Here is a 27,835-nt window from a genome sequence, read left to right as displayed (position 1 = left end):
CCTTCCCTATGGATGGATAGGGAGTTCGGGCCTTAAACCATCACGCGGGCCCAGTGCGAATTGATGGTTATTAACGACTGCTAATGCAGCCGGGACCAACGGCTTAACGTGCCTTCCGAAGCACGGAGGAGCTCGAGATGAAAACTATTTTTTTTTTTTTGTGGTCACCCATCCTATGACCGGCCTTTGCCGAAGTTGCTTAACTTCAACAATCGCAGACCGAACGCATTAACCGCTGCGCCACCGAGCTCCTCTAAACATAATTCCAAACATAATGTGATTCAAATATCAAGCAACAATTATTATTTATATGTGCTTCTGACATTACAAATCGAATCAAATATACTTTATTGCACAGAACTAAAATTTCAACAATCAGACATAACACATGAATACTTACAGTACAATTTGGGCGGCCTTACTGCTCTAGAGAAATTTCTTCCAGGCAACCAACAGAAGGAAACAAACATTTACAACTTGGATGCGGGATGGTGAAACAAAAAAAAATAAACATAAATACCTAAAAGTAAAACTAAAGTTAATATAATAAATACTCTATACTATACGTATAAATACTCAATACATTGGTATTTCCCTGCTTGATCGAATCAGAAATGAGGAGATCCGCAGGAGAACTAAAGTCACCGACATAGCTCGGAGAATTGCAAAGCTGAAGTGGCAGTGGGCAGGACACATGGCGAGGAGAACCGATGGCCGCTGGGGCGGAAGGGTTCTGGAGTGGCGGCCGCGTGTCGGACGACGCTCAGTGGGTAGGCCCGCTGCAAGGTGGACCGACGATCTGGTGAAGGTCGCGGGAAGCCGCTGGATGCGGGCAGCGCAGGACCGATCGTCGTGGAGATCCTCGGGGGAGGCCTATGCCCAGCAGTGGGCGTCGTACGGCTGATGATGATGACTCAATACATTACATTGTACTTTGAAATAATAATGTACCCGAGTAATGAGAAAATGGGTAATTATCTCGTTAAAGCTGTACAACGCCATCTATAATTATTTTTGGTGGACATAGCCGTGGTCGAACCCGGACCTCCAGGTTGTGTGCCCATTTCTTTCTAATTATAGCACGTACACATAAAACCTTTTCACGTACACTATGTACATGGTACCTACGTACATTAATCTATATCGTCTTCAATAGAACTGGAGTTGGTGGCCCCGCGACTGAGCATCACACTAGAAAGTCCCTTATTGATATCAAGTGATTTCCTGGATTTGTGCCCTGTAAGTGACAATAGGCTCTACTACGTGAGACTTTAACATAGCTAGCGAGGTGCGGTCGTATAAACCAAAAACTATATCCCTCTTGCTGTACAAGTGTTATACCTATTCTTCTATTAAAGTCGGGTTACAAAAACCACATAAGTTTAAAGCATATTTTAGTCAAATGGCTTATTAAGAGCTAAAGAATAATATTAAACTCAACATCATCATTAGGAGCCACGCTCTTGTCGGTGTAGCATTCTCCATGCTACTTTTTAAGGAAAAATAGGGCAGTGGTTTCCCTCTTGCCTTCCGCTCCACAGTACTCTGTCTGACGCAAGTGGGATGGCGCCCAAAGTAGTTTATTTCAAAGCCGTACTAGGACTCCTGTCCTCCGCTACTTAAAACAAAACCAAAATAATAAAGTAAACCACCATAAACCTCCGAAGATACTACCTTCCTCAAATCTTCTAAATATTACTTGTACATCCATCATCATCGATTGGTTGTTACACCCTGTTGTGTACAGAAATCACACCGACCTCGCAACCCGACACCGCACACACCCTGATAAACGCGGACAAATGGATTAGATAGTAGACAGCGGACTAGATCTTGGCCTTTGACTTTGTACCTACATAGGCTGATCCAGTGGGGGGTCAACCTAAGCCTCATAATTTTAGTTTATGTTATACCACAGATCATATTATTATAATACTAACGTGTTATACCTATTACGCGGAAACCGAGAGCGATGAATAATCGACAGGCAAAAATTAATGGAACATGAATTTTAGGCACCCCTTTCTCTTCAAAATCACTAGCGATATGCCTATTTGATTCGTGCGGTTTTTTTTTCATTCACTTGTGTCAATCAATCATACGTCCCTTTCCTTTTCGACGGATTATAAAATGGCAAGAATAACTTGAATGTTAAAATACAACTTGACAGTGCCTGCTGAAATCAGCACGAATGTAAGACATTGTAAATCGTAATGAATTGATAAAAACACGACTTTATCCTTACCCTATTTTGTTACTTACCAGTCTACTGCCCCAATTTAATTAAAAACCATCAAATTATGGGTTATACGCTTCAGTAAAAAAAAAAATATTATTACTTTCACCGACATTACTCCTAAGTCCAAACACTTGTTTCGCCATACCCCTTCCAAATTTCAACATTAAATATGCCCTAGAAACACAATACTTGTAAATTTTCCCTATATGTATACCTAAATATGCGCTTGCGACGTGAGAACGCAAGCGCACACCGCTCCCACGCGACCGGCACGTGACATCACATAATCACTACCCACCCTCCAACTATCACACCCTTAGGAAAGCCGAACTAAAACATATCCTGACACTGAAGATATACGTTCGAATTTAACGAAAGAAATGCGTAATTTTATTACATAGGAACCCACTTGGATGTTTCTTTGCACTTAAGTACAGATAAAAAAAATAGCGCGTACTATTTGAAAACAACTGTATTTCATGTGAAAATTATTTGGATTTGGTAAGTATGTTACAATGTAAAGTTACTGAAAAAGCAGAAACCAAAATGTTATTTTTTCGATAGAGTACCTACCTAGTTGTAAAGAATTGATTATCGAATCAAATACTTAGTCTTAATTTTAAAATTTAAAATAAGTGTATGAATGAAACTGTAGTGTGTGTGTGTGTGTGTGTGTGACTCTGTCTATTGTAGTTACCCTACCATTCTTCGCTTCGAGTTTCAGTCAAAAAAATTAGCAAAAGGTAAAACAAAATAATAACAAAATTTAAATATCTAAAACAATGGAAAATATTATGTAAAAAATAAAAACATAACTTATCTACTTACTACTTTTACAAACCAAAATGGATTTAAATTATATATAATGCAACTAGCGCTTAAATTGTTAAAAAGCTTTTCAAATTAACATTTTACAAAATTACTTTACGCCTTCATTGATATTTGAAACAAAATTGTAAACGGAACTAGATGAGCGCCTGACAAAAACTTCAAAGCAATTACGTACTTTTACTCATTACTTTAAACTTTAAAAATAAATAAGGGAACACGCGCGCGACACGTGTTAACCGCGTGGCGTTCCGAGATGATTCATAGTTCAATACATGCACAGCTTATTATGCCTAGATTAAAATAGTATTTTATGCAACAGTTGTATAAGAAGGGTCAAAAAATGCGAGTGGCGTGAGTTGCGATGTGAGCCTTGGCGAACATCGCAATAAGAGACGCCACGAGCATTTTTTGACCTAGTTATACAACGTTGCATACAATACTTTTTCTACGACGACGTAATTTTAAACGAAACACAAAAAATTTCCAATTTATTTTCCAACGCGCGGGAAAATGGCGGCAAATGTATACTTTTTTTATAGTATATCTATGGCACCAAACAAAGTAAAGGTGCCAGTTTCCAGGTCAAAAAAAAAAAAACAACAACAATGCTTTTTTGGCGACATTATAGTACAGTTACACTTTGTAAACAATGCTTTTATAGGCCATAGAGCGTACACTTTTTCAAAGAGTTTAATTATGTATGTACTTATATTAGACTTTTTGGTTATTTAAATGCCAGATTAAAGTAGAGGAGTAGAAAAAAGCTTTTAATAGTATTTTATGCAACAGTTGTATAAGAAGGGTCAAAAAATGCGAGTGGCGTGAGTTGCGATGTGAGCCTTGGCGAACATCGCAATAAGAGACGCCACGAGCATTTTTTGACCTAGTTATACAACGTTGCATACAATACTTTTTCTACGACGACGTAATTTTAAATGAAACAAAAATTTTCCAATTTATTTTCCAACGCGCGGGAAAATGGCGGCAAATGTATACTTTTTTTTTATAGTATATCTATGGCACCAAACAAATTAAAGGTGCCAGTTTCCAGGTCAAAAAAAAAAAACAACAACAATGCTTTTTTGGCGACATTATAGTACAGTTACACTTTGTAAACAATGCTTTTATAGGCCATAGAGCGTACACTTTTTCAGAGAGTTTAATTATGTATGTACTTATATTAGACTTTTTGGTTATTTAAATGCCAGATTAAAGTAGAGGAGTAGAAAAAAATATTTGCAGTAAAAACTATGCCACAAAAAGTTAAAACCAAAAATAAAAAGAACAGGTTCCACCGAGATTTGAACTCGGATCGCTGGATTCAGAGTCCAGAGTGCTAACCATTACACCATGGAACCGTTGAGAGGAACTATGAAAATAGTGATCTGTTGGCTTTGTAGCATATGGTCAAGCTATGAATTATATTTTTACGTTACTATTTTTTTTTAAACTAAAATTTATTGCGGTATCTTTGTTGTCACTCACTATTTCTAATAATATAATAGCTGACCCAGTAACTTTTTGCTGTCGACGTATTGACGTCTTGCTTTGCCCGATCACAGCGCCACCTACTGGAACCAATTGTGAATTTAAACTAAATACCCACTTCCGACCCCGCATTCACAATACAATAAATTTCATCAAAATCGGTCCAGCGATTTACGAGTTTTGGGAAACTTGCGAGACTTACGCACAGCAATTGATTTTTGTAGAAAAGAGAGAGATATTAGAAAATTTTATCAACATGAAAAAATAAAATTGTTAACTCATCGTAAATCGAGTGGTAACAAATAACCGATTACCACAATCGATCATCGCAGACGTTCGCGGAAGAGGTGAACATGTGCTGATTCCGATTATTATTGAATTGGACTTTAATTCGATTAAAATAAACCGATATGATTGATGAGTTCTATCTTCGTATCCACTTTGGTGTAACTTAGAATGGTAGGTAGGTACTCATATGAGTACTTATATAGGTAATGTAGTTTTGATCTTTTAGCGGGTTTTTGTAAGATTTTTGAAAATTACAAGTTTCGTAGATGTTTTTCATAAAGTAAATGAGACTTCGCTCTCTCTACCCTTTTGTCCGGCCAAGTAGTTAAAGCCATATGCGGCAAATCTACAATAAGTCACGACAAAAAAAAAACTCTCTCTCGCACGAAGTAACGTCACTTTATCTTTAAAACTACGCAACGGATTTTGATGCGGTTTGTTTTAAAAGATAGAGTGATTCAAAAGGAAGGTTTATAATAATAATATCCATTAAATAGTGAAGAAATACTGTTATTTTTTAAAGGTTTTTAATGTGATGTCGTAAATAATTTCATTTTTTCCTCAGCAATACACCCGAGGGATGCCGGAGCGGGTCGCTAGTATTGGATAAATTTCTTCAACAAGACTATAAATAAAAAAAAATATTGACTCAAAATATACATACAAACTCTTAGCAAATAATAGAGGCCATGTTGGTGCGTATAACAATAACATGCTTCTTATACTAGGCTAGAACCTGTATCATAAGTATCAGTCTTCGGCCGTAAGGGGGTTCTTAAAAACATGTTTTTTTGTTTATTTATAATCAAGTAACTGATACTGTAGTTAAGGTACAGACAAAACATGTTTATACATCGTTTGAAACATGATTAGTAAAAGATTACATAATGGTTTAAGACATAAACTGTGCGCCTATTTCTAATGTTTTAAGATATAAACTATGTGCCTATTTCTATTTTTGTTCTCAAAAAAAAAATAGTGGATCGTCAATGTAAAAATATTAGAAAACATTTGCTCCTTCCTACTCGCCCCATTTGCCACAACGATGAGTTACGATCATCTCACGTTGCGATATTAAGTGCCCATTGATATTAACGATATTCATACAATAATAGCGACAGATCGTTGACGACCGCTAGTGGACACTGCCCTTTATGTTGTGTCAACAACTGATATAAACAAGGGGATAATGTTCTTTGCATAGTGTGTACACATAGGCGGATCCAGGGGGTCAGGGGGGTTATTTCTGAGGTTACAGAAAACAAAAAAGCCTTAGGTACAATTTCCTTTCATCTATGGTCTCTGTGAGGAGCTCTGTGGCGCAGCGGTAAACGCGCTCGGTCTGCAACTTTAGCAAAGGCCGGTCATAGGATGGGTGACCACAAAAAAAAAAGATTTCATCTCGAGCTCCTCCGTGCTTCGGAAGGCACGTTAAGCCGTTGGTCCCGGCTGCATTAGCAGTCGTTAATAACCACCAATCCGCACTGGGCCCGCGTGGTGGTTTAAGGCCCGATCTCCCTATCCATCCATAGGGAAGGCCCGTGCCCCAGCAGTGGGGACGTTAATGGGCTGATGATGATGATGGTCTCTATGGTTCCTAGTTCGGTTAGGACATCAGGCTGATTACTTAAAAGAATTACTACTTACTGATGTAAGTATGTAGTCGTTACATGAGCCATGTCAGAGGCCTTTGGCGGCTAAATAGTAACCCTGACAGCAGAGTTGATGAGGTTGGTAACCTACTTCACAACTCACACGATGGAAGATTTTCTTTTATTCAAGTTTGTCAGCACCCACTATTATTGTAACAAAATGGATTGCATGCTCTCATTGATGGCTAGAACGACCATACTGGTTTATTGCATAACAATTAGTTACCATACGGTCAAATATCCCACACACACCCTTAAGTCAATTGCACAGGGATTATAACATGAATGCAATAAAGATGTAGTTAATAAGGGTGGACTGTTTGTCGAATGCAACTGACCAATGTACTGACCACTCGGTTCGTCAGGACTACTCAGAATAAACAATAATAGATTGAGTCAGCTGATAATTTGATTAGGTAAAGTGCTGGTCAGCTTATGCAAATAAAAGTGATAGTGCAAGTATTGAAAAAAAAAACCAATTTATTGTTGTAGGCGAGTTTTCAACAGGTGATCACTATGATGGTTGTAATGAAAAAATAACAAGTAGGTACTTAATTGCACATGAAAGATAGAAAGTATTCATCACATTACTATTTTTTTCTTTTTTTTTAAGGGTAAAATAGGGCAGTAGTTTTCCTCTTGCCTTCCGTCACCGCAGTACCCTGTCTGTATGCGATGCCGCCCAGAGTATAGATGTAAAGCCGGTTTATAAAACCGTTTAAAGCAATCCGTTTAAAACGAAAAAAGATAATCGGTTAAGAATGTTTTATGAATCTTTTTTTTTACGTGTCTTATTCTCTTATTGTTATTATTCTGTCTTGATTTTCCGCAAATGCCATTAACTAAGTATTTGGCCGGACATTTTTTATGAAACACTGCATGAGGTCTTCAAAGCAATTCTGAAGGTCTTTCCTAGTTGTAGAACTGCCCACACCGATAGGAGTTACGAGCGTAATAATTTATAAACGATGTAAGCTCTCTATTGATTCTACCTCAGCAACATAATCATAAAACTGTATCATAAAGTAGCCCAGTCGTAACCAAATAGTAAATCAGATTATTATAAAATTATAATAAATGTATCATTGTACAATCGAAGCAAATTTACAACCGCCAACATGTCGTAAAAATAAATTTTGATAATCGAATTAATCCGACTTATAGAATCGAGTTAATTCGAGTCGTGGAATCGAGTTAATTCATACCCGAGTTTGAATGGGGACTAATGATGACGCGTGCCCTGGCCATTTCAATTTTGACTATAAGTGGATGCAGCCCTTGTATATTTGATTTCCCGGCAATTTTAATTACTTTAGACGGGTTTTGAATGTGCTTTCATGTGATTGAGATATTTAATTTACGAAATAGAAACGACATCACAAATACTTTGTTTTAAATACTTATCCGATTGATTGTGGGAATTCTGTGCCTATTAGGTAAACTACTTATATTTAAGTATGTGTCTTATAATTATTATGTGCTGCTGGGCGGAAGGCAAGAGGGAAACCACTGCCCTATTTTTCCCTAAAAACTAGCATGGAGAATGCTACACCGACAAGAGCGTGGCTCTTAAATTAGTGATGTGATATTGTGTGCTCCATATAAGTATAGTAGATATATAACTAATACTGCTAATACGTGTAATATCAATCTCTTTTTAATATAATTCTTATGAGTAAGGACGGTCATCGCACTTTCTTCTTAAATCCCAATGTTATGATTTTATTCATTAAAAAATGAACCTATTGTTCACGGATTGATTAATTATTTTTTTAATTTAAAGAAGTTTTAATGTGAATTCGAATCGGTTTTATGATTGACGAGCGTGAAATGCATTTTTTAATTGCAATGCCACTGTTAAAGTGTCCATTTTATTTGTCCCTTCCTTCGTGGTGATTGTTGACAACCGGAACGAATTCTTATGACGATTTTCTTAATTTATTCATTGTGGGATGCAGGGCGATTTTACACATTAAATAACTGTGTACTTAATTTATTTCATATTATTTTGTGACGGAATTGATAATTTGAGAAGGAATGAAAGTTTCCAATGATAAAAACATTAATAATAATGATAATATTATGGAGCGACAAAACGCGTACAAGTACCTACGTCCTTTCAACAACATGATACCATGCTAATGATATTGTATGGGTTCAAAATATCCTACAGATTCTATATCAAAAGTGGCAATATATTATGTTGTTATCTGTTTGCTTATTGTGGCTCTGCACACCCCGTTAGGGATTACGTTAATGTGGGGAATGAACAAATATATCGGTAAACTACTGCCATCTATGCCGTAAGAATGGCACTAAACATAAACATATTTGCCAAAAGATGGCAGTAACAGCAATTAGATTGACAGGCCCGGTTGTGGAATAAAATTCCATGCATATGTTTACACCAACGCTAATGCACACTTTCCGAATATTTACATTTTACGAAAAAGTGTTTGTGTAATTACGCTTTAAGCTTTAACATGACTGCAAGTTTGTTTGTTGTTGGATCTTTTTGAATTTGGTAAAATGAATGAAACACATTAGGCACATTAGCGTAAACACGGATCATATGGTTTTGTATTGATTTTGCCGAATTTAAACAAAAACTGTGCGTTATACGAATGAAAACTGCGTTCTACGCGGTTTTTTGAGTGATTCCTATTGTAATTCTCGATGTCCACGCAATCTAAAACCATGCCAATGTTAGATCTCAAAGTTTACGTGAGAGTGGTGGCTGCGGTTTTCTCTGTAAGTTGAAACTATTCAGATTATTTTCTGTCTCTAAAGAACACTAAAACGTCTAGTTAAACTGATGGAATGCAGTATAACTATCGCAATAAGAAATTTTGCAAATAAACTGTTAAGAATATCGCCCTATTGGAATCTTCCATGAGGTAGAACTTATACAAAAATGTAAACATAATATTGTGTTGCAGATATCGTCAGCGACCGCGTTTACGATGGCTCTGCTGCGTTTGTTGAACCCTGAATTGTTTTATTTGGACCCTCTGCTTGGAACAGACTTAGGTAAGAAGTCATTATTGCTTATTTACTATTTTCTCCTTTGATTCTTCTTATTACCATCACCAATAAAAAAAAAAATGCATATTTACTAGGTATTTCAAAAGTATTGGATTGTGTTAAGTAAGGCAGTCTTGGAAGGTAACACACCAGACAAAGTTAACAACTTTTTTCTCATAAAAACTACACAGCCCTATATTCAATTCTACCTACAGATACCTATATGTATACCATTAAATTAATTATGTGCCTCTTAACTTTTCTACAGTGTCCTACTATACCTAGGGCAGTTTCATTGTACTGTTTGCAATCAATATTTTACAAAACTTACTATTATAAATTTTATTCAAATCCATAAAATAATAAAAATAATAATCAGAACAAAAAAAACTTAAAAAAATAACATAACTTAATACAATGACAGAAACTTACATTCTCTTCCAGCCATCCACTACTTCATAACAGGCCTAATGGTGCTGACTGCAGCCATTGGTTTCCTGAACAGCTGTGTCGTGATGAACCGCTCCAGTATACACAACACCGGTCGAAATATAACCACATGGTTGCTGCTGGACTCGCTGTTTGAGACCACCCGGGTTGTGTACGTGTTTATATCTGAGATCGTACTAAAAGGGAAGGGGCCGGTGCAGTTGTATGAGCTGTTGATCAGTGCGGCGCAGTACTGTGAGTATTTATTATAACTTTCTGATAGTAAATTATAATTTTAAGTAACATAATAAGACATACATCCATACATACATTTTTGGTGTCATATTTAGATATTTTTATCCTAAGGGAAAGGAAGTGAGAGCTTATACAAAAATGGTACATACATGCTCGTCTGTCTGTGGGCAAGTTACCAAAAATATTAATATTATATTTGGCAGTCACGTTCAGCCATACTCCAACCTTGAAAGACTTACGAATGATGCGTCATTTTGCGAGTGTGAAGTATAACGAATTTGCCAGCTGTCTCTGGCTCATTACATTACATAGAACATAGATGTATATTCTCATCATCACAATAAATCTGTGAATAAAACTATTTATTGGTACACTCTGAATTGTAATTTTTCACATAATGACCGTATCATCCGTGTAAAACTACAGAGCTCACACACTGTCTCACAACCTGTATAGCCGAGGAAAAGAAGCTCAAGAATAACCTTTGCACAGGGCGGTAGACATTATACTATATATTCTTAAATAAAGATAAAAGACACTTAAATAAACATTGAAATTCTAAATGTACCTATATGTATAAATAAGAAATCGTGAAACCCAGTACGAAATCAGCTTGCGGGGCAACTAACTATTCCAGAAACCATACGTCGTCTAAAAAAGAAACGTCCTCCATGCCATATAAACCCAGTGGGCTCATTGATGAGACTGATTGCATGACACAATCACAAAAAATAACGTATTTTCTTGGCCCAGTTCTGTTACTCTATTTTCTAAACACTAATATACCGTTTGTTTTTTCCAGTACTCGACAGCTTCCTCTACTGTCAAATGATACTGCGGCACTAGCACTCGGCCGTACACCCTATATCAGTAGTATAGCTATATCCATCCATAGGATGCCTCCGACAGGAGCATAGTTTAATTTCCAGTAGATTCCTTAAACCAGTATTAGATAGTTAATGTAGAATTAGAGTCCATACAATGGATGCTGTTTACTTTTATATATGGGTTCCATGATTGTGGTACAAGTTTTTTTTTTATTCTTATTTTTAACGAGGCTTTGAACACCCGTGTGATTATGCCAGCCTCATAGGTGCTTTCGTGTACCTATCCCTTAGACAAGGGATTGGTCAACCAGATAGTATAAACTAAAAGCCATATTTGATAGTGGCTCTGCCAACCAGCAATTGACTTCTCCATTGCCAAGAGAAATCACACCTTGAGAGCGAAAAACCTTTCTTCTCACGTCTATATTCCGGGCACATTCCAACAAAACGTGGTAAAGGTCATCAACCATATGACAGACATGGCACAGATGTGAAGGTTTAATACCCGTGGTACAAGTTGTGTAGATAAAATAGTGGTTCTTCGAACACCAGGAGTCAATATCATTACCGTGAACTCAAAAATATCCTGGAATCTTTTGTCTTTTTGCAGATATCCAGTTAGAGCTTATGTATGTTGCCAACTTGCGTCATCTCAGGCCTTTACATCTTTATCAGATGATTCAAACAGCGTTTCTGTGGCAGCTTTTAAAATAGCTGTAAAGTCCGATGCAAGAGCGACAGTAGCGGCCGCACGACTGGCATTGTAGTTGAGGGTTATTAGATGGTACAGGTGGTAAATCGGCCCTCTCATTTCTGTGTCGCCTCTCGCGCTTGTCGGCTAGAATCTGGAACCAGGTTTTATCGTGTGCTTTGCACCCATCGGCCAAAGAAGTTCTGGATATTGGCAAAAAGACCAAACAGTCTAGGATATTTTTGCGTTAACGATTAGATTAGATTCATTTATTTCACATTTAGTTGTACATCACATTTTAGATACTTACAATACAAAACTGTAACAACATAAATATGATCGCCGAAAATTATAACAAAAGAATGTCAACATAGAAGATAATAAATTAAAATAAATTGTCACAAGATATTAAATCAATACAATGTCATGGCTAATATGAGTAATAAAATATTTATGTATAAAATAAAATTACATTCAAGTAATTACAATAAAATACAATGTCAACAGAATATAGCTCCATATCCAACAAAAGGTTTTTTAGACGGTGATAGAATGATATGTCAACGGTAATGATATAGACCACCAATGTTCGAAGATCTACCCAAAACCAGAAACTGACCTTAGAAAGGGTAAATATGTCTGTCTAGAATCTTGACTACAAAAATACCTAAGATATTATTAAAAAATCTCAACAAAATACAAGATAGGACAATAATTAATTATTCACACTTCTTGAGGTCCAAAAGAAATCACCAGCCTAATGAATACTAAAATGTAAGTGATTTTATTTGACATAACAATCATGGAACCTTTGATCATCATTTTATCTACATTTTATACGGAAAAAGTATTTTGTTTATAAAAATGAGGGTATTATACTTAATATTCCATGTAGCTGTGATCTGTGGGTTTATGACTAAGACCTCTAACGTTAAAGTTAAAACTTATTTTTAAAATGGGTGTTCAGAAACTATTATAGAAAGTAAGATCACATTTTGATAGGTACTTGAAAAATGTTATCCTACGATTGTTAGATGGTAAATTGAAAGTAGAACTATGTAATACTCTTATAAAAGAATGGGGTTGAAAAAGATTGGTCCTATAGATAATAAAACACTGTATTTGCGTATACTCTAATTTTCACAAGTAAGCATGTATGTCGTAAGCCTATTTTATAACTGTGTTGTGTCAGGATTGGATCGTAGTGAGTGGAATTCTATGGAATCTCTCTACCTACCCCAACGGCAAATAGGCGTGGTCTTAGGATATTAATATAGGGTACTAGTGACATCGTAACGATATTAAGGGGGATGATTCAAACCATGATTCTGAGTTAATATCAAGTCGAATTTACCGTCGCAAAATTCATGATTTATTGTATTTTTTTAAATCATTTTCAATTCCATACTTTTGCGATGGAAAATTCCACTTGATATCAACTCAGAATCATGATCCGAATCATCCCTCAAAATTTTCGTTACGATGACACTAACACCCTGTATACTTTGAAGAAAATCAAATTTACATTGTTTTCTATTCTAAACTTGAGTTTCGACATGTTTATTTATTAAAGAACTTTATTAAAATAATTAAAACACATAATAACGGATTCTTACCGCGTTTAAAGCAGGGATATGAGACTCCCAATATTCCCTCCCTGCTATAAACGCGTAAATTTAAAACAATGTAAGAACTTTCTTGACTTAATTCAGATTATTGACGGATCTCAATTGCCCACCGAGGTACAGAGTAGGCCTACAGTTCCTTCTAGAAGCATCTTACGAGCGGACTGTGTAAATTAGAATATAGCTTCCTCGCTATGTATCCCTTATTATTACAAAGGTTGCTAGTTCAGTTTTACATTTTAGGTGAATTTATTAAGTGTTCGTGGCGCCATTAGCGCGCGTGTATGTTTTACTATCTATGGACTCTTGTCTTATGTAAAAGGTAAAATTAAGTGTAGAAGTATATATAGTTATATATCCCATTCTTACTAAGTTACTGTTTATATTCTACGTAAGGCGTAGAACGCCTGTATATACCTACTATATACCTACTATTTTATTGTTTTTATACAAACATTCTGTGTTAAGTTGGCACAACTGCTTATTTGTTTTTAAAAATTGGCATCTATATTAGGATGTTTCAATACATCCCACCTTTTTTGTATTTTCTAAGTTTAATACTCATTTTATCATTATATTCTACACGTTATTATCATGTATTTTAGTTTATAATGTTACTATTTAGCCTGTGATTTTTTTATGCTATTTTTTAAGCTAACATTGGTTATTTAAGACTGAATGCAGCCTCGTTTACTAATTAAGTTTAACTTGTTGTTTATAGAGGTATTGCTCATCAAAATTGCTAGTCAACGAGATTTGATTTATTTTTTAAATTATTTTAAAATGTATGGGGTGGATAGGCTGGCCCCCTATTGCATGGGACTTGAACATAGCTGGCGAGGCTCTGCCTACCCTTTCGGGGATACAGGCGTGGCGCTTTTATGTTATATGTATGGGGTGGAGAATGAAATGAAATGCGTTGTAATGTTTTTTTTATATTTTTATTCAGTGAGTCGTCTGTCCAAAAATATAATGCGTCGCTATCAACCTCAACAGCTACTTATTACCAAGTGCACTTCCTCCCTATAACAAACTATACAAGCCTCGTCTTCGGTGCACGAGACAATATCTTCTTTGAACTGACGCTAACTTTAAACTGCGCTGAAGATAGACGTCGATGACTAGTTCGTGATAAATAGTATGGATCTTCATTACTTTTAACTTTCCTTTGTTTCCCTAGGCGCTTCCCGAGTCGTGTCATGGGAGATGTTTCTCTCACGTGACACTATAGTATAAATCTCCTGTGATTCGATAGTGTCAAGGTTGCGAGGCGATCACCAACCTCATAACCCTGATAGGTTATTATTCAGCCGCCAATGGTCCCTGACGTGGCTCACACTTTAACTTTTATATACTGTTTCTTTCTTCGCCTGTGTATCTGTAACTTCATATGACAATGTTGCTATTCTACCTATCTTATCATCATATCTCGAACAAAGTTAGCGTCAGTATAAGACTATCAAAAACATCACAATAATTAATACAAAATCCACTACATATGCGATAGTGGAACGTGCACCGAAGACTTAAGGTACATAATGTCACCAAACAACCGGCGACGTGAACACTAAACCAAATGCAACAATATTTGTTCGATAGAGCCTCCTCGGAATGTTCTATACGCCTTATGTATGCACAAGTGACGGCGGTAGCGTTTTGGCGCGGATTCTTCGTAATATTTGAGTTTTATAGACACGCGTGGATTCATACAGTCTCCTGCGTCACAACGGTCGCGATGGTTTTTTTTACCTTTGCTCTTGGCCCCGGACTTGCCCGAAGGCATTGACGAGGCCTAAGATGGAGCTCGCCCAGAAAGTGCCTGTTCACTCTGGCCTTGAAAGCACCCGGGTTATATGCATTCGGAAATACAGAAGGCAGATAATTCCACTCCCTACATTGCCGATACCGATACATCACCATATACGGCCTTGTTGTATGTCGCCTTCTGCTGTATCGATATCGAGTAATCAAATTCCATTAAATTAGGAGGTTTCGTTGAAGCATACACATCAGGATGTGTATAAAAGGCGCTTACGAAGTTTTTAATGTAAGGCGCCGATATTTTAGACTAGACACCACTCGCTCACCCCAGCTTTATAAACATCACGGTAATATTTATTAAAACCCCAAAAGGATGAATATATAAGAATTCCTGATTAAATTCATTCAAAACTTGCTTCATAAATCATTGGTCTGTATAATAATTGTTATATGGGTTTTGTTCACGTTTCCATACATAATCACGCGCCCACTTTGGCTTTGGTCCATCCATAGTACAATTACTAACACAATATTACACTACCCGACTATTCCGATGAGGCTCCTAATGGTAGAAATCTCAACAACACAACTATTAGATATGTCTCGATTCCGCCACACCATTGACTATTGAGTGAAACAATATTATACACTAGAACATAGAACAAAACGAACCTAACACGCGCCTAAGCCATCCGCTAAGCAATTTTCCAATAAACATACGTATTATATAATTTACCCTGTACATTTACAAACAAATCATTCCGAAATAGGCCGAATATTATGATAAGCGAGGGCGGTGTGTGAACAAGTTAAATAACTAGTACCCCTGGCCGAAGCAAATGAATTATTAGTTGAATAATTTAGGTAAAACATACCTCGAGCTTCACACACCGCCCGCCGCGTTGTTGATAAGTTAAAAAAGTATTTGTTACAATAAATAATGGCTATAACACGACAATTTCGTTTTAATTTCCTCGTACAATATAAAAAATACATCAGATGGGTCAATCTCATGGCACGAAAATATGTTTCTTCCAATCCATAGACCGAAGATAAATCTAATTTAACGCTATTGCTCGAAGTACGAAAATACAATAATTTTATAGTTAATGGCACTTCTAAATGTTTGTAGAACAATTCAATGTACAAGAAGTGAAGTCTAGAATCAACTTTGTCTACTATTTAGTTATTAATTTACTTATACACTAGCAAAATACTCTGCAACTATGGGACTGGGTATCGTATTGTGAATCATTACCTTGGGTTGCTTCGCTTCATAAATATCACCAGTTGAAAATATATTTGAATACTTCATAATACATCACAAGCAGCCCAAAAATCTGATCACAGATGACAATCTAGTTTATAAATCTGATAAGGTATAACGTATAAACTCTTCTTACACATAAAGAGAAAAGTATTGCTTCAATATCATTGACATACAAGTACCGTAGATTGAATATGAGCGCTCTAAAAGTGGGACGAAAAGTTAGAGCAGAAATAGCTTCGCATGTTCTAACATGCCTTAGTACGCGATTAGGTGACGAACTGGCAACATGTGGATTTGTATAATCCGACCGCGTTATAGCCCAGTCATTTTAGGGGTTTCACCTCGGAATGAGAGATAATAAGCTATAAATTGGTATGGACCTTTGTTTTGTCGTTTTAAATGTTATCTCAAAAGTCACAAATGATACCGTGTCCGCGTCTTAAGATATTGAAGGTCAAAGGTCATAAAAATTGGTTTTTTGTGAATATCTCGCTTCCTATTGCTTAAATGATATTTTTACCTATAATAAAACTTGTAGAGTATAAAATTCTCTACAATTTTTGTTTCATGTATTTTTTTGATACGATCAACCGTTTTTGAGGTAGAGCGCGAAGAGTGCGCAGCGCACAGTTATAAATGGTCCAATGCAAGGTCAAGCGTGAGTTACGCTTATCAGTACGTGATATAAAGTCTAATATTTATTAAATTATTATAATTATTAAACAATGGCCATTATTTATGTGCTAATTATTAATTGTTGATATTTTATTAAAATCAGTAACTTAATTATTTATATTTAACTATTCAACTATAATATATTATTAATTCTGGAATATATATTTTCAGTTAAAACGTCATTACATACGTTTTCTTCAAAACGTGTAAATTTTTCAATGCTTATATACCTGGATATACTTGTCCCTACCCTATGACCTTCTCTATTGACCTTCTCATCATCGAGACAGCTATTGCATTATCAGAACATCAAAAGACTGCCGTCATCATAGGAGAAGATATTGATTTGCTCGTAATTTTAATTGGGCGTACTCAATCACATCAACAGGAAATTTTCTTTAAAAATGTTGGGAAAGGCAATGTTAAGATACAAATATACTCTTCCAAAAGTTTTGACCAATATCCGCGTACTAAAAAACACATTCTATTTTTACACGCATTTAGTGGCTGTGACACGACTTCTGCGCTGTTTAAAAAAGGAAAAAAAACTGTTACCAGAGCATTGGAGAAAATTCCCAATTTGGATAAACTGGTGGAAGTATTTCAACAAGAAAACTGCCCCGTACAAACATTATTTGAAAATGGAGTACGCATCTTGTTGGCATTATATAATGCTCCAAAATCTGAGGACAACATTGATCATTTTCGCTACACGCAATTCATTAAGTTAACGAAACTAAATAAACCTATACAATTGTCAACACTTCCACCATTAAGTGTAGCAGCTCATCAACATATAAATCGCGTCTACTACCAGATTCAAACGTGGTTAGGGAATGACTTAGAACCTCAAGAATGGGGCTGGATGCTTGAAAATGGAATCCTGGAGCTCATAAGAACGTTATTACCTCCAGCACCAACCGAACTACTAAATACAATATTTTGCAATTGCAAAAATGGTTGTGGTTCCCGTTGTGGATGTCGAAAATCAGAGCTACTATGTTCTTTAGCTTGTGGCCAGTGCAATGGACAAGCTTGCCTGAACGCTGCACAATATCCAAGTAATCCCGATGAAGAAAACGCATACGATCCTGAAATTCTGGAGGGTTTGGAGATGAATATGACCGATAATGAGGATGATGACAATGAATTGAACGTTTTCGAGCGACAACAAGAAGAAGACGACGAAGAAGATGAAGATAACTAGCTTCTATTCACAATTTTATTATAATTAAAACCAATAAAAATTGTTATGATATTTAAACTGACATTTCAACAAATGTATAGTATGGCATATTTAATGATAAATAAAGATATACATAAAATATATCCCCTTATTGCCTTTTTAACTGAAAATATATATTCCAGAATTAATAATATATTGGCCCCGATTCCTGCAGACACCGCCTAATTTTATTTTAGGTTATATCCGTCATTTTCGTATCCGTCGAAAAGGAAAGGGACGGATGATTCACAGCTCTTAATTTTAGGAAGAATGAGTAAATTAATGTGTCGGGTTATTGACTGACGTAAAATTTTTAGACGGTTGGTTTAGATTTGTGCTTAAAATTGACGTGTGTTCCATAAATTTTATGCTTGTCGATTACCCGTCCCTTTCCTTTTCGGCGGATAAGAAAAGGACAGATATAACTTAAAATAAAATTAGATGGTATTTACAGGAATTAGCACCATTATAGTTGAATAGTTAAATATAAATAATTAAGTTACTGATTTTAATAAAATATCAACAATTAATAATTAGCACATAAATAATGGCCATTGTTTAATAATTATAATAATTTAATAAATAATAGACTTTATATCACGTACTGATAAGCGTAACTCACGCTTGACCTTGCATTGGACCATTTATAACTGTGCGCTGCGCACTCTTCGCGCTCTACCTCAAAAACGGTTGATCGTATCAAAAAAATACATGAAACGAAAATTGTAGAGAATTTTATACTCTACAAGTTTTATTATGGGTAAAAATATCATTTAAGCAATAGGAAGCGAGATATTCACAAAAAACCAATTTTTATGACCTTTGACCTTCAATATCTTAAGACGCGGACACGGTATCATTTGTGACTTTTGAGACAACATTTAAAACGACAAAACAAAGGTCCATACCAATTTATAGCTTATTATCTCTCATTCCGAGGTTGACCCCTTTTTTTACCTAATATGACTGGGCTATTAGGAATCACCACGCGCTATAGATGCTAAGACGACGACCATACCTGGGTCGTTCTTCTTTTTTATCGACAATAAAAAGACATTTTCTCAATTTATCGGATTTAACATCTTTAAAATTACAACGGCATTAAATATTTTAAAACATCATATAAAGATGTGTCTGTAGAGGACTATTTAGTGGTTCTCTTTATCTTGGTAACATACTTTTCTTTTTAGACGCATTCCAAAAAATATTGTGATAGAGTGGTCCTTTTCATCGGAGACAGCATTTCAATTTACCACTCTGTCACAGAATTTTGTGAAAAACAATCAAGCTACTTTAAGGACTAATTGAGGGACCGATTAGTATTTTGCTTGTATTTTGAGTATAATAAGATAACTATATTTTTGGACAATGGAAACATGAAACAAAATTCTAAAAGGTAACTTATCAGAAGCAGAACGAAGGACAGATCATTGTCGATAAAAAAGAAGAACGACTCACCTGCGTAATTTTTGACGAATGAATACAGTTTCGTCGTATTTTTGTCTGACGCGCTTTCTACGGTACTCATATATCAACGTTCAATATGTGAAACTGAATATTATATCACGGAAAATTTGTAACCATTGAGTAATTTGACTGTCACAACCCCTACAGACTCAAACTGTACAATTGCGTAAACATCTAGGATCGTAGCTATAATACATTGCGAGATATAACTGAGATCTAAACGATAAAAGGAACTTAACTTATTGAATTATCTATTACTGTAAACAACTATATCCGACCCTTTGTGGGGGTAAAAAGGCTCTTATATCTAGGGGAAAAGAGGTGAATAATACATCATGGGAGTTAAAAAGGCCATATTGAAGCAATTGCTTTAAAAAGCAATATTGAACTTTGACATTTGCGCATTTAAAAGTAAGTGCGCGTTGTCAACCTTCCTTTGTGAAGCACATTGAAGTAATTCATGTTAAAAAGCATCATAGCTATTTCACAGTTGTTGAGATTCCGCATTTATTTTCATAAGCGCAAAAGATGAATTGCTTCAATGTCGCCTTTTAGAGCCCTAGCTATCAGGTAACCTGTAAACGACCTTATTATAGTCCCAGACTTGGCGTACGATGCTGTCATACATAATATTACATAACCTACTCGACTGTTATCGTAAATCACAAACGCACATAAAGTCTAGATCTATTTATAGGACCTGTGAGACATTTCAATAGTAACATTTGAAATTCAGTTATAATAATATGCAGTAAGTAACATGATACTTAAATCGCTAAAACGCGCGCAAATAGAGTACCGTTGGCGATTTGTACTAACTGTCGAAGTGTTCATAATGATACGAAATACCGCCACTAGATGGCGCTGGTATGCATATGTAAGCTTATACGGTTAGCGACATCTAGTTACTCCAGGGTGAAACAGTAGTAATATACTACAGTCCCTGCTCATACTACAAAAAAGAGCACTGGTGGCGAGCGTTGTAATCTAATATTTATTATCGTGTTGATAGTTCCCGAAGTCCTTAAGTTCACTTAAGAATTTCTTGCACTTGGCCATTTAGTGTCGGAATACTTCACCTCCTCTCCCCAATCTCGCGTCAAAAGCCTCAGTAAAATTAGTCAAGCCTAATAATATAATAAACAAACATGAGCGATAACTTCAGCTATAATTACAACGTTATCTACATTACATATTGTCATGAGTTAAATACGCGCACGACGAGTTTTCCTTTGTTTTTAGCATTATGTAGATAGATTTGAAGAAGAAGAAAATTGTTCTGTTTTGCTAGGTGGATGGTAGATTTTTTAGCTTAGACACTATGTCACGTGCTGAAGTGGTATCCCGGTAATTATCCCGTTTGGACGTATAAAGTCTTTGACCTTTGTAATGTACGTAACTATGAATAAAGATGCTGTTCGCCCTTACGTACGCGTTTATTACGGTAGAAGTGACATATTTGGAACAGATTTTGAAACCAGGTTTCACCAAAGACGTCCAAGAACTAGGTTTTAGATCCACGTACAGTCATGAGCAATATAATGTACCCACTTTAGAACTTTGTCGCACTAACATATTTGACATTTAGTGAGACTTACAGTTCAATTTGTCAAAAAAGTTAATGTGACATGGTACCAAAGTGTATACATATTAATGCTCGTGACCGTACCAACGCTGCGTACTAAAATGTAACACCGAAGCGTACAGTTGTTATCGCAACCCACGGCGCAGCCTGTCAGGGCCGCAGACGGCCCGACGCTGCTCGAACGCTCGTATAAACGGTAGTAAGCAAATAATCTAACGCGCGCAAGTACATGGGATCACGGAGCACTGCCTACTGACATGATCTCCGACCGATTTTGGCCATGGCGACCACTTCGACTCCTAGTCGGCACCACGCTGATGCGCCCGAAGACGGCTTATGTAGCCTATCTTTACAGTAAACTCCCGCGCACAGTGAGGGCACGTGAGCACACCGTTTTAGTAATTATAATGAATAGCGGCAGGGGGACGGGCCTATACCATTTAGGTAAACGTGTATACTTTACTATAACCATCCACCCAACAAAGTAGAAAGTCCATAAAAAGACTTGATTATGGATATGTTTCAGCTCTTACGTACAAATTGGGTTGAACCACTTCACCTCACCTCATCGGACTTTCCTATGCTTCTATCCTTCTCTGTTATTCCGAACCGTCATTTGTTAGAGCGAGAGAGAGCGACCGCACGCGGCAATATGGTCAAGGCAATAGCGTCTCTCGCTCTAGCAAATGACGGTTTTGAGTAACAGAAAAAGATAGAAGTACATAGTGCGATGGAGTGACGACAAATGTTTATAATTACACTCTCGTGAACACTACGTTAGTACGCATCTCATACTGAAACAAACCGCCAAATACTACAGTAACAACGTATATCTACACCTATGGGCCACTCCCAAACATTTCTACATTATACACTTTGAAACTGACATATTTTAAATCGGGAATTTAGTAGTTTACAATACAAATAGAAATGAATCCAACAGAAAATATGTCCGTTTCAAAGGGAAATCGTAATCTCAATTTTAAAGTTGTTTTTCATAACAATTTTTGTGACAAGAGTTCATTTTCCCATGGCACCAAAATGGCATCAATTCATTACAATTTCGTCACGCTTCAAGTAAATTTTAGGCCATTTTCAGTCGAAAAAATATAGTAATTACTATAGGACGGAAATTCAGTAGCTTTAGCTAAATTTGTAGTTTATATAATATAGAGTCGATATTACCATCCGACGACCTCCGGTGGTCCAGTGGTTGAGCGTTGGGCTCACGATCTCCGGATGGGCACGAGGTCCTGGGTTCGATTCCCGGTGGGGACATATCGTAAAAATTACTTTGTGGTCCCTAGTTTGGTTAGGACATTACAGTCTGATCCCCTGATTGTCCGAAAGTAAGATGATCCATGCTTCGGAAGGCACGTTAACCCGTTGGTCCCGGTTACTACCTACTGATGTAAGTAAGTAGTCGTTACATGAGCCATGTCAGGGGCCTTTGGCGGCTCAATAAAAACCCTGACACCAGGGTTGATGAGGTTGGTACTCCACCTCACAACCCACACGATAGAAGAAGAAGATTACCATTTACCGCCTTCACCGACTGATAATATCAACTACCATCGTTTAAGTAAATATGGTCCGATTTTTCGATATAGTAATTATTATTTTGTCCTATAGTAATTACTTTTAGTTTCTTTTTGGTGAATGAATATCACGAAATATGACAAATGCCAAATGTTAGGAACATCTGACGTCAGTCGCTTTATTGGCACCGTAAATTATTGTAAAGCACAGAATAAAATGTGCATTCAGTCATAGTACAAGGGCCGGTGTCCAGAAAAGCGAAGCAGAGAGGACGTACGTTTGAATAACCAATAGAATTTGTTTTTTTTTGTTGAATGGCAATTATGTTGAGTATTAAGAATTTAGCCATAGAAACATCGCATTGGTAACCTCCGCTTTGGTGGAGTCCGGGCCCTTAGACGGTGTTTTTGGCTATGTAATTTAAAAGAATAATTATCGAATACTGATGCAGATGTCATATAAAGCAATTGAAGCACACTTTTTATTATTATGTAGTTGGTAACTTTACTCGAAAATGACGAGACCGAGTTAATAAATAAAGACGATTTGTTATTTGTTTGAATAAGCTAATGAGCCCCACAAATAGAGCCTGGAATAGCTAGAGGAAAATGGAGGATAGCATATTGAAGAGTCTTAATAGACAGACAAACGACAGACTTGACTTAGAAAAGCACATAAGAATAAATAAAACATTATCACAATTCGAATTACAATAAATTTAAATCTAGACTAGGGTATCACCATACTCATCGATGTGGTATAAGCTTAACACGATCGCTGTGTAACTGACAATTCGATATCGACCCCTCACGTGCAATGTTATTTATGTAGACACACAATGACAAGAAAAAAAACAATCTAAAAAGCCTCCCGTTTCGATTTCCCATTTTCCCTAGTGCCTCACATATGAGTTTCAAATTTAGTGCCTCATATGTGGTTCATACACAGTGAACGTGTTAAATCGTCGCCTTGTAGTGAAAATGTCGTAAGGGCCTTTTTGAAAAATTACATTCTGACGTGATTTTCTTGAGCAAAACCTCGATTTAAAATTGAGATGCAAATTTTTATCTGGGTGAAAAGTATACAGAGTGTAAGTGACATCGTAACGAAAACTTTGAGGGATGATTCAGAGCATGATTCCGAATCGATATCAAGTGGAATTTTCCGTCGAAAAGAATTTAAAAAATAACACCAATCACGAAAGATCCGACAGGAAATTCCACTTGATATCAACTTACAATTATGGTCTGAATCATCCCCCTTAGTATTCGTTACGGTCTAACACCCGTACGTACTTGCATCGAGAGGTTTTATAAAGAAACAAAAGGCGCTTATGAAGTTTTCACTATAATACGACGACATACAGTTGTAAGTATATCAGGTGACGTCTAATAAACTTCATAGGATTGACCTAAGTTTGTTCAAACCGTCTATTGTTTCGTTCTCTAACGCAACTCCTCCATTCTACTCTATCATCCCAACAGTTGTATAACATAAAAAATTGGAGCTTCCAATAAAACTGAAAATTCATCTCTCCAAAAACGCCAACACATATAGGTAAACCTATTCAAGTTGACAAATCCAATTTCAAAGGAATTGATATGCTGTCATGATAAAAGAAATAGGTGAGGCCTGTAATTTTATTCCTATCACCATGACTAGTCAGACCAACAAAGGTCTTTTGGACTACATCAGCACAAACCCTTTAAAACCTCAATGAACAAGCTGGTATAAGAACCACTCGCCCGCACATTGACCTTTCTTCAACTGAGTATGTTTGTGTGTGATCAGAGTGTGTTGGCTAGAAGTTCTGCTGCCGCGTCCGCTTGAGGTGTATGGCGTCGAGGATGGGCTGGCGCTTGGTCTCGTAGCGCGTGCGCAGCTGCTCGATCTCGGCCTCCATTTCCGCGTCCAGCCGCGCCATGCGCGCCTCTAGCTCTGGCTCCGACAGGAACCGCAGCTGCGGAGGGGGGAGGCCATCAGCTCGTGTGGTTTGTACGTTAACATCTAACTATGCCAACCAGAGAGGTTGTCATCGCTCCTAACCACTAACTTCACATCCTGGCTAGTCACCTATCCGACAACATCCCCATGACACGCCCCAGCATAATCATAAAACGTCATCTCTAGCATTAACCCGTTTTTCATATAGTCCACTTACCAAACCGAAAGATTTGATAGGTCCGGTTTTTTGCGGAAACGTCTGCCTGTCTGACCTTCCAACCCGAAGGCAAAACCATCCCACGTACATACATAAACTTAAGCCTATTTCCCACCAGGGTAAGCAGCCTATGGAATTCCATTTGCTTCTCCTGTCATACTTTTCTTGCTACCTTCACATTCATCAATCGTTACACCTTTACTAAGGACATCCACAATTTAAATAAAAGTTGTTAAATATTATAATATGTTCAAAATATAATGTTTCTAGTGTATAAGTAACGCGTAGAGCTCCTTTTGAGTCCGCTAAGTAAAAATACTATCGGATGCCTAACCCATTGAATAAAGATAGACGCCTACTTTATTTGAGCATAAAGATTATACCATATAAAGATTTGATCATAATTTATACGCTATTAAAATCAAAATAAAACAGTTTCATATAAATCACACTAGACAAATACAATAAAAACACAATGTTATTGACTAGATTGGGGAACAAATACCACTCTTATTAGATCACAAAACTAAATTGCGCTTTATTATCTATCAACTTTAGGAAGCATGGTGGAACAATTTGTTAATATGGATTCTTCTAAAGACACGACAACCGCTTTCTAGGATCAAGAGCTATTTGTCACACCCTAGACACTGCGTACAAAAGTCTTGGTCACACACACTGATGAAGTATGGTACACGCGCAACTGTGTGTGTGACCTTATATTGACGTTTTGATTACGCAAGCGGTTATAAAATCGGGGTAGGAGTGAGGTAGCTCGGATCGGTGGGGGGTAGTGTCCCTTCTATACTATTATTGTTTACTCTATGCTCGCGTGCACGTTAGCGGATACGTGCAGATATAACGTGCGTACGTGCACAGTAGCGGACTTACGGAGCTCTACGGAGAGTAGAGTGACCACGTGCAGTTGACTTACGAATTCGAAGTTTCCTTCCTCCACCAGCGCGCGTTGAAGCCCTATCGATGGCGCGCCGTCGCCTGTGTTGTTCTCGTCTCTGGAAATTAAAAAGACGAACTGTATTAGGGGTTTAGTCTTTTTTGATACATAAACTCTTATTTAAAATACGAGCAGGTCGCGGTCGCGGGAAGCCGATAGATGCGGGCAGCGCAGGACCGATCGTCGTGGAGATCCTTGGGGGAGGCCTATGCCCAGCAGTGGGCGTCGTACGGCTGATGATGATGATGATGATTTAAAATACGAATTTTGTGAAAAACAAAAATAATGGTGAGTAATAATGCTCTCAAACTAAGAGCAGCAAAGAGGAGTCACGTTTTGATATCACTAAAAAAATAAATATCACCATTGTCATAGAATGCAATATTGTTCGACAGCGATGAATTGCTCCCTTAATCCCTTATAACCATAACGTGCATCATATTTTAGCCCCCGGAGCTAAACTTCACTGACCTGAGGTTATCATCAACGGAAGGTAGCCGCAGATGTGTTAAGGTCCCGTTGGTCGGCGTCGCCATGTTGAGGTGGTTGACCTCTTTCTTCTCGAAGTGCTCCAGGAATAGCGGCCGGTACTTGGGGCGGTTCGTGTCCATAGGGTCTGTGTCGTGCCCTGAAGGGTTATGTTAATAGGGTATTTGACTGGGTCAACTGGGTAATGGCCTCCGTGGTCGAGTGGTTGAGCGTTAGGCTCACGTTAGGTTAGCCTAGAGAGTGGAGTGGAGTAGGTAGATCCATCATTTTCCAAGGGCAGACATATCTGTCTACCCTCTTTCTTTGCCGGTTGTTTATTGTGTGCCCGTAGAAAATTATGGATCTACCTACTCCACTCCAATCTCATCAGTCATCCCGTGATCATGGCACTTGCAACAGTGTCGAAATATCGGGAGTCTCATATCCCTGCTTTAAACGCGGTAAGAACCCGTTATTATTAGTTTTAATTATGATAATAACCGCGTAAACTTAAAACAGTATAACACAGTTGGCTCGATCTTTCTAGACGGCATACGTTTTAGTTGTAAGTATATGCTCACTCTTCATGGTGGCGAGGTCGGCGTCAGGCTCGTTGATGACCATGGTGCCCAGGTCGGCCGCCAGCTCTGCGGTGGCGTCCCGGTGCGGCACCAGCGTGCCGTCATCACGCTTCTTCATCGTGGCCTCGTCATACCCGTCGCCCTGGAACCAACACAACTTCTGGAACGACCGTCATAACCCACTGTTGGCAACCCCAACATTAAAATTATATTTTCCTTACTGTGACAACATTTTTCTCTCTTCACTTCCGTTCTTGCTCTCTATTTAACTCATCATCATCATCAGCCCATTAACGTCCCCACTGCTGGGGTACGGGCCTTCCCTATCGATGGATAGGGAGATCGGGTCTTAAACCACCACGCGGGCCTAGTGCGGATTGATGGTTATTAACGACTGCTAATGCAATAAATATCTTATCTTATCAGCCGGGACCAACGGCTTAACGTGCCTTCCGAAACACGGAGGAGCTCGAGATGAAAACTTTTTTTGTGGTCACCCATCCTATGACCGGCCTTTGCGAAAGTTGCTTAACTTCAACAATCGCAGACCGAGCGCGTTTACCGCTGCCCCATCGACCTCCATTTAACTACTGTAATGTAAACATTTTTTGTACGAATTTTAATTAAATTCAGTGAGTAAGTAACCAGCCCTCACAGCCATTAGGAATCTTACACCCCAAACCTAACACCCACACTAAACACACTAAGTCGGTCACTAAGTCTTTTTTGTACTCTTTTTTTTTAATTTGTTATGCTCGCGATTCACCGATCGGCGTGTGTTGAAAATCAGTGTTGTGCT

At 37.4% G+C, this 27,835-nt stretch overlaps 3 protein-coding genes and 1 non-coding gene across 6 annotated transcripts in view; 2 read left to right on the top strand and 2 right to left on the bottom strand.

Annotated features, from left to right (window-relative positions):
* Positions 1-750: 750 nt before the first annotated feature.
* Positions 751-27,835, top strand: part of LOC126373964 (phospholipid scramblase 3-like) — a 188,156-nt gene continuing 161,071 nt past the window's right edge. Inside the window, exon 1 of the mRNA XM_050020440.1 lies at positions 751-770. The gene's annotated coding sequence lies outside the window, so the exon portion shown is untranslated. The remainder of the gene's footprint in view (positions 771-27,835) is intronic.
* Positions 4,357-4,428, bottom strand: Trnaq-cug (transfer RNA glutamine (anticodon CUG)). Its single transcript has one exon. It is a non-coding gene; the product is annotated as a tRNA-Gln (tRNA).
* On the top strand, positions 8,923-13,488 carry LOC126374136 (uncharacterized). Its single transcript, XM_050020594.1, has 4 exons — positions 8,923-9,249; positions 9,438-9,528; positions 9,967-10,206; positions 11,009-13,488. The coding sequence occupies exons 1-4, from the start codon at positions 9,175-9,177 to the stop codon at positions 11,050-11,052; spliced, it is 450 nt and encodes a 149-aa protein (XP_049876551.1). The 5' UTR covers positions 8,923-9,174; the 3' UTR covers positions 11,053-13,488.
* Positions 14,275-27,835, bottom strand: part of LOC126373742 (serine/threonine-protein kinase 4) — a 49,603-nt gene continuing 36,042 nt past the window's right edge. For 2 of the 3 annotated variants that reach the window (XM_050019999.1, XM_050019983.1), the window contains exons 8-11: positions 27,037-27,178; positions 26,459-26,615; positions 25,924-26,045; positions 14,275-24,831 (exon numbers count right to left, since the gene is read on the bottom strand). In XM_050019999.1, coding sequence (XP_049875956.1) covers positions 24,659-24,831; positions 25,924-26,045; positions 26,459-26,615; positions 27,037-27,178 — 594 coding nt within the window. In that variant the 3' untranslated portion in view covers positions 14,275-24,658. The remainder of the gene's footprint in view (positions 24,832-25,923; positions 26,046-26,458; positions 26,616-27,036; positions 27,179-27,835) is intronic. The other variant, XM_050019989.1, reaches the window with a different exon arrangement.

The sequence above is a fragment of the Pectinophora gossypiella genome, chromosome 2 (assembly GCF_024362695.1).
Source record: "Pectinophora gossypiella chromosome 2, ilPecGoss1.1, whole genome shotgun sequence".
NCBI lineage: Eukaryota > Metazoa > Arthropoda > Insecta > Lepidoptera > Gelechiidae > Pectinophora > Pectinophora gossypiella.
Note: the sequence above shows the minus strand (reverse complement) of the source record. Positions and strands in the feature narration are given on the sequence as shown.